The sequence below is a fragment of the Arachis duranensis genome, chromosome 9 (genome assembly GCF_000817695.3).
Source record: "Arachis duranensis cultivar V14167 chromosome 9, aradu.V14167.gnm2.J7QH, whole genome shotgun sequence".
Lineage (NCBI taxonomy): Eukaryota > Viridiplantae > Streptophyta > Magnoliopsida > Fabales > Fabaceae > Arachis > Arachis duranensis.
The window spans coordinates 4,369,989-4,377,776 of record NC_029780.3 but is presented as its reverse complement, the minus strand read 5'-3'; the positions used below and the strand labels follow the sequence as shown (position 1 = coordinate 4,377,776).

The 7,788-nt window shown below is 36.6% G+C and overlaps 2 protein-coding genes across 2 annotated transcripts; one reads left to right on the top strand and one right to left on the bottom strand.

The window, feature by feature from the left end:
• The first annotated feature begins 679 nt into the window (after positions 1-679).
• LOC110275819 (uncharacterized) lies at positions 680-4,389 on the top strand. The gene is made up of 7 exons (XM_052254141.1): positions 680-690; positions 776-887; positions 1,882-2,208; positions 2,560-3,795; positions 3,921-3,942; positions 4,143-4,220; positions 4,310-4,389. The coding sequence occupies exons 1-7, from the start codon at positions 680-682 to the stop codon at positions 4,387-4,389; spliced, it is 1,866 nt and encodes a 621-aa protein (XP_052110101.1).
• Positions 4,390-6,293: 1,904 nt separating this feature from the next.
• LOC107464119 (uncharacterized) lies at positions 6,294-6,817 on the bottom strand. Its single transcript, XM_016083025.1, has 2 exons — positions 6,626-6,817; positions 6,294-6,524 (listed from the first exon to the last, which is right to left on the bottom strand). The coding sequence occupies exons 1-2, from the start codon at positions 6,815-6,817 to the stop codon at positions 6,294-6,296; spliced, it is 423 nt and encodes a 140-aa protein (XP_015938511.1).
• Between the last annotated feature and the right edge of the window lie 971 nt (positions 6,818-7,788).

Below are 7,788 nucleotides of genomic sequence, written 5' to 3'. Positions count from 1 at the left end.
GGGAGCTGCAAACGAGATAAATGATTAGCAAATAAGCTGAAAAGGTACACACGACAAAGAAACAAATCTCAAATTTCACGTGTCAACAAAGGAGTAAATTCCCATAATAGTTACTGAGATTCAGGTCGTTATCCAATGTGATCTCTGAGATCCTAATTGCACTATTATAATCCTTCAGATACGACTCCGACACCATAATAGTCCCTGGACAGTTTTTCGGTGATGAGTCATCACCGACGATCTGATGTGTCACGAAGTTGCCACGTTGGATTAAGCCAAAACGTTGGCGTTTTGGGTTGGCACCCCAATTTGACAAAAACGTCGTCGTTTGGCTCAAAAAAAAAATATAAAACGCGTTTCATCAAAAACACACTATCTCTTCACCTGTCTTCTCCACTTCTACCCTCTGTCTTCTTCTTTTCTTCTTCTTCTTCTTCCTCCTTTCTTCATGAATGCCACTACGTTAGGGTTCCTTTGGTGAGATTGGAATTCTTACCGTCAGAAGATATCAAAATCAAGTTTTACTTCATCGTTCGTTTCCTCCTGCGTCAAAAACAAGAGGTTCTGCCATTTGTAAAGGTAATTTTTTTTATTCTTTTTTTTCACAATGTATGATGATTTTTGTATATGCTTGTGTTGTTAGTGTGGTTGAAATTATGGTTTTTTTTGTTCCGTTACTATGGTTATAGGGTTTGATTAGGTTGGGGTTTCATGAGATGATCTGTTTGATTATGGTCATGCTCTGTTTGAAAATAATGCTCTTTTACTTCCTTAGGGTTCCTTTGGTGAGGTTGAAATTCTTGCAGTCAGAAGACATCAAAATCAAGTTTCACTTCATCGCTTATTTTCTCCTGCATCAGAAACAAGAGGTGCTGCCATTTGTAAAGGTAATTTTTTTTTTTTTGCAATGCATGATGATTTTTGTATATGCTTGTGTTGTGATGTGAGTGTGGTTGAAATTTTGGGTTTTTTTTTCTGGTACTATGGTTCTATGGTTTGATTAGGTTAGAGTTTCATGAGAAGTTAACTATGGTCATGCTCTATTTGAAAATAATGCTCCATTTCATGGTCATTAGTGTTCTGTTTGATAAAACTCTTATCTGTTGATGTCTAATATCTGTTTGATAAAACTCTTATCAGTTCTTATGTATAATGATGAGAAATTTTAAAAGATCTATTTAACTTAAGCCATTTTAATTTTATTAGAAGATTGAAAATAAATAGCAACATATTACCAGAAAAGTATACTCTTTATTAAGTTTGTAGAAGATGTGATGATATGGAACTTGAAATATACATATTCAAATAAAAATTTCATGTCTAGCTACGAGTCAATATTATATTTGTTGCATACTTATTATGGAATTGCCAACTTGTCAGTTACCAGAGGGCAAAATACAAACTGACCCTTTAGTTAGGCCTATCTATATATGGTGGTGCACGTTTATTTTCAATTTTGTTTTTTGTTTTTTAGATAACTAAGAAAAATGAAAATAACCGTTATTTAGTTTTTCAAAACATGTTGTTTCAATTTAGAATATGATTTATTGTCACAAAAATTGAAACAGACACATACAGGGTGAAGCACATAAAACTGAACTTTGTTATTCAATTACTTAATTTGTCATTCATATATAACGCATACTAAAATGTAAAATATATAATAAATATATGTATGATAACACACATACAAACCTGAATATCCACATACATACAAATATATTTGTATAGCTGATTTTTGTGTATTTTTGGAAAAATATTATTGTGTATTTTTTTGTGTATTTTTGTGTATATGTATTTTTTTGAATAGTTAGTGTAAATCAGAAAAATCTATTTGTATTTATCTTGATTGTCAAATAATGGATTTTGAATTTTTTTCAGATGGAAGAGATGTTGGATATTATGTTTCATCACGGGGGTGATTTCAAAGAAGATCAAAAAGGAACAATGGTATATTATCCGGATAATAAGGCTTGTTTAGGTGACCTAGATGTGGATACGTTAGACGTCTTCTATCTAAGGAACTACCATAAAAAGCTTGGTTATGATGAGATAAAGCAATGCTGGTGGCAAGATCCTGGAAAAGGTTTAGAGAACGGACTAAGAAGCTTGAATAATGACAAGAAAATAAGAGAGATGGTGAAGTGTGCTAAGATGAATAACAGAGTTATTGATGTATATTTCGAGCATGGAGCATCACTGCCAAAGGTTTTGGAGGGAAATACACAATAGAAAAAGAATTCTCCAAGATTAACACAACCATTAACCCCAAACACCAAAATTGCCTCAAACACCAAAGGTACACAACCACCATCAACAGTTTCAAAAAATCAAAATCAGACCAAAAAACCCATTAGCAAAGTCAGTGGAGCCAAGCCAAACAAACCCACTGTTAGCATCCAGCCCACAAAGTCCATCAAGACCACCCAAAACACCAAAACAGATAAAACCAACAAGTCCAAGTAGCCCAACAAAAAAAGTATATCTAGGAGACCATGTACAAGGTCTGCTGCCAGAGGATTCCAAAGCAAAGTTTTTAATAATGAGATTCCTTTCGAGGTGTCTTCTGACTCTTATGAGAGCGCAGAAGATAGCCTTTCTAAGTCAACTCTTGACCAAGACAGCTCTTCTAATTCAGATACTGGAGTGAAGAATGTCAAAAATGGGAGTCAGAATAGAGTGAACAAGAACCAGAATGAGAAGATATTGAGAAATGTTGGTCCTCTAGCTAAAGGAAAGGAGAAGATTCTGGTGGAGGATAATGCATTTGTGCAAGAAGTTAGTGATGAAGAAGTTGATCTTGGTTTTATTGGTAGTTTTGCTGAAGGTGTAGAGTATGGTCTAGATCCTGAAGCTGACTCGAATGATGCCAATTCATGGCACTCAGGGGAGATGAAGACTCCTCCAAATTCAGAAGATGAACTAGAAGAAGACAACGATTCTGATGACGCATGTCCAGTGTTTAGGGAGGGTGCAAGATTTGGTGAATTGCATCTTGAGGTGGGTATGAAATTTGGCACAAAGTGGGACTTTAGAGAAGCTGTTTGGGAGTATACAATTCAAGAGGGTAGGCGCATACGCCTTGCGAAGAACGATAATATAAGGTGCAGGGCAGTTTGTAAGGTTAAGGAGTGCCCTTGGGTGGTTTATGCATCAAGGGACCATGAGGACACTTGTTGGCAGATCAAAACCTTTAATGACGACCACACATGTCCCAGGGAAGACAAAAATAGGGCTGCTAATAGGAATTGGGTCTGCAGCAAGCTTGTGAAGAAGGTCAGAAAATATCCCAACTTCAGACATTGTGAAGCTACAACCTATTTCAGAACACGTTTTGATTTGACACTAAACAAAAATTCAATCTCGAGGGCTTTGATGGATGCTAGAAGTGTAGTGTATGGTGATGAAAAGGAGCAATATAAGATGGTGAGGGACTATGGCTTGACTTTGCTAAAAACCAATCCCGGTTCAACAGTGCAAATATGTACCAAACCTCAACCAAATGGAGAAGTTATTTTTGAGAGAATGTATGTGTGCTTAAGTGGTTGTAAAAATGGGTTCAAAGCTGGCTGCCGTCCTTTGATTGGATTAGATGGAGCATTCATGAAGACTCAATTTGGTCGACAAATTCTGTCAGTTGTTGGACAGGATGCAAACCATCATATCTACGTCATTGCGTGGGCAATTGTAGAAATAGAGAATAGGAAAAACTGGAAGTGGTTTCTTGAATTACTGCATCTAGACTTGGGACATTACAAAGAAAATGGCTGGTGCTTTATATCCGATATGCAAAAGGTAACCATGCATATTCGACAAGTATTAATCCTATTATTAGTTAACAGGTATTGTTGTTATGACAATTATGTTGTGAATGAATTAATACAATTTATTTTGCTAAAATGTTAAATTTATTAATGCAGAAAGGTTATTTTAGTTTGCAAGGTATTTGACTGAATTGTTGAACTTATAACTTGATAGTATGTATGCTATATTAGTGCAGAAAGGTTTCATTTAGTTTGCAAGTTATTTGACTGAATTGTTGAAGTTATTTCACTGAATTGTTGATTGGCATGGTTAGTGCGCCTATTGTTGCTGTTAACATATGGTAGTTACTATCTGTGTTGTTTTACCATTGTACATAGTTATCATGGGCTATCGAATTAAACGTCAGGGACTATTATGTGTACTCGTGTTAAATGTGAAGGACTATTATGGGGAAGGTATTATTATGTTAGGGACTGTTATGGTGATCGATTATGAATGGCAGGGACTAACACACTATGTGTTATTAATTGACTATGACTGGCAGGGACTAATATCAGCAGTGCAAGAGGTGATGCCCAATGTGCACCATCGTTTTTGCGTGTGACATTTGTGGAGAAATTTTAACAAGAGTTGGAAGAATTTACAACTAAGGGGGCTTTTGTGGGAATGTGCAAGGGAAACAACTCATCAAGAGTTCAGGGATGGAATGGACAAAATAAAAAGACTGAATGAAGATGCATGGGCATATTTAGATAAATGGCAAAGAGATGCATGGACTAGAAGCGCATTCAGGCATAAGCCGAAGTTGGATAGTATTTGTAACAATGCATGCGAGGTGTTCAATGCAAAGATCAAGGATGCAAGAGCCAAGCCCATTATAACATTGTTGGAGGAGGTTCGAATGTTCGTAATGCGAACCATAGCCAAGAACAAGGTGAAACTAAACAATCACAATGGAGTGCTTACACCAGTTATAAAGAGTCGACTGGAGAAAGTTAGAAAAGAATCTAAGAATTGGAAGCCTATTTGGACAGGGGACAACGGATATGAAAAATTTGAGGTGCATGGACACCCAACTAATCATGTGGTGGACTTAGAAAAAAGACTATGCACTTGCCAATTTTGGATGCTTACAGGTTATTTGTTTTGCTATAATAATTGTTCTTGTGCTATAGTAATAATCTGACTATTGGTATATGAGTAAAACCCATGGTTGTTGTGGCTGTTGTTTGTATGCAGATATTCCTTGTGTGCATACATGTGCTGCACTGTCTCGTGTTAACAAGCCACCAGAAGACTTTTGTCACCGCTTGCTAACAATGGAGTCATACAGGGAAACATATAATTATCATATTAATCCAATTCCTGGACAACCATTATGGGAGCATGCAGAAGAATGTAACAAGCCACATGCACCAAAAATAAAGAGGAAACCTGGAAAACTACAGATGAAAAGACGGATGGATGCTGATGAGAAGGGTGGTGGAGGATCTAAAAAATCTAAAGCTGATCTCAAGCCTCAGAGTAACATTGGAGATAATGTTCATCTAAAGAGGCAGTTGGGTCCCTTTACTTGCAGTTTCTGTGGTGATAAAGGACATACAAAGAGAGGTTGTAAGAAGAAGAGAGTTTGTGATGCTGCTGCAGCTGCTGCAGTTGCTGCTGCTGCTGCTGAGGCTAATAAGAAGAAGAAAAATGAAGGAGGTGCCCCTGCATCTGAGCAGCAACTTCAGCAGCCTCAAGCCACTTCTGAGATTGGCCAAGCCACTTCTGATGCACAACCTGTAGAGATAGATATATCTCAGCCAACTGCTTCTGATGTAGAAGATTCTCAAAAGGTAACTTCCTATTTACATTTCTTAATTTTTTTGTGATTAAAGTGAATCATCATTTATGTGTAATGTAAATAATTTCTATCTAGGATCATGGAATAAAAAGGCCTTCAAAATTATCACCAAGGAGAAGATCCTCTCCACTAGCAACTTCTGTCCCAGTGAATCCCATGCAGGGTGCTAGTTCAGGAACTGCATCAAAACTTGTCAATTACATGAAGTTCATCCCAACTCCAGGATTTAAGGCTCCAAGAAAGAAGAATTGAAGACTTTAGCTTAATATGTATAGGGCTATCTGTTTTGATGTTAGTACTTTTTGCTAGACAAGGACTACACAAGGAAAAAACAATCCTTTATGTTTTGCTGTAAAGTCCTCCCTTTTGAGGCAACTTTGTTTAACATGCTCATGTTAGATGGATGCCCTTTTTGTTATGTGACTAACTATGTTAAGTTGAACCATTAGCTTAATACAATTATCTTTTAAGTTTGAACCATTATCTTAATTCAGTGTTGGCTAGTTTTCAATCACTTATGCTGCCTTCTTTAGCATATTACTATTTTAATTAATTGAGTTATCCAAGTTTACATTCCATCAACAAACACTATTCAAAAGTTTCTAATACCATAATCATGTTATCATTTTTTACATATTATTCATTCAATGAATACAGGGTATACACCACCAACTCTTTTAACTCAGGCTTTACAATACAGGATAACAATTAACACAACCGATACAGACACAACTAATACCAACAATTGGTTAACCAATTTTTGATTCCGGACATCTTTTTCTAATCTCCCAAGCCTCCAATCAAAGTTCATCTTCACTTCATGATTATCTCCATAAGATTCTGGTTTCTCAACTGGTTCATCCTGCTCAGTATCTGGCCACACAAAAAGCCCACACCATCTCTTTCCACTTGTCTGTAATCAAGCAAACATGTAACATGCTCAAACTTCAGGGAAGAAGAACAGTCAGGTAGGAAGGAGCAATCATAACAACACAACTAATACTGATAACTCACATTATAATTGGGACAACCAAAAAATGGTTTATTTGGGTTTGAATCTGTCCCAGACCACCTGAGAACTGGCCGGCAGCCGCAACCGCACCATTCCGGCACCCCGGATCTTCTGCTTCTGCTTTGCGTTCTCGTTCGATGGCCACTGCACGGTGAACTAATAGAGCTTCCAACTCTAGTGCTTCCACCACCCATCATGGATATTCACTTCCAGCTCCAGGAACAATAGCAACAACAAGAATGGAAAAAGAACGAAGAAGAAGAAGAAGAAATTAAATTACTGAACATTTTGGGAATTTAGGGTTAAATATAAGGGGAGGGACCACATTAGGTATAAACTGAAACTGTGCCAGCTCAACTAGCTGTTAGCACCATCCAGCGTGGCAAAATGAGGCCACGTCAGCGTCTTGTTGATGACTCATCACCGGAAAACTGTCCAGGGACTATTATGGTGCCCGGAGCCGTATCTGGAGGATTATAATGGTGCAATTGGGATCTTAGGGATCACATTGGGTAACGACTCGAATCTCAGAGACTATTATGGGAATTTACTCGTCAACAAAGACAGAAACAATCAAATACCTTCTAATCAGATGGAAGCCAAGAACAAAGAGCAAGGGAGAAAGTAATGCGATATGAGGAATGCGAATGAACCTGGAAAGCCGATGATGACCTAATGCGATATGAGTAAGAACGAACCAGCGATGATGACCTAATGCGACCAACGAACTGAAAAAGAAAATTGAAAATTGATTTTTCTTCTCAAACAAAAGGAAAGTAGAAAAAGAAACTGCACAGTATTATTTAGTATATCTGAATATTTATTATAAGAATATGTCTTTATTATTACAATTCTTTTAGCATCTATACATACCTTTTTATATTGTATCATTTCAGACAATACAATTTGAATACACTCAATAATATATCATCCTTTCTCCAGTTAAGTCTTTTATTTCTAATGCAACCTAAGATTAGAAGTGCTTTATCCTTTCAGTTTCACCAAAATTAATTAGTGACTATGACATTGTTTATTAATTTCTCTTATTTCTTTTATTTATTTATATATTATGGTTACTTAATTCTCCTGAAAATTGCTTAATTTCATCAAAAACAGTAGTAACATAGAACTACTTTCTGTGCTTACTTAGCTTCCTTTCGGGGTT

Bases quoted from the DNA above. Each gene is read 5' to 3' on its own strand.
- LOC110275819 (XM_052254141.1), top strand. The intron at 888-1,881 runs GTAATTTTTTTT...AATTTTTTTCAG, and splicing joins AGGTGCTGCCATTTGTAAAG to ATGGAAGAGATGTTGGATAT. The intron at 3,943-4,142 runs GTATTTGACTGA...CATTGTACATAG, and splicing joins AGGTTATTTTAGTTTGCAAG to TTATCATGGGCTATCGAATT.
- LOC107464119 (XM_016083025.1), bottom strand. From the start codon at position 6,817: ATGGGTGGTGGAAGCACTAGAGTTGGAAGCTCTATTAGTTCACCGTGC. The intron at 6,525-6,625 runs GTGAGTTATCAG...GCTTGATTACAG, and splicing joins TTGGTTGTCCCAATTATAAT to ACAAGTGGAAAGAGATGGTG.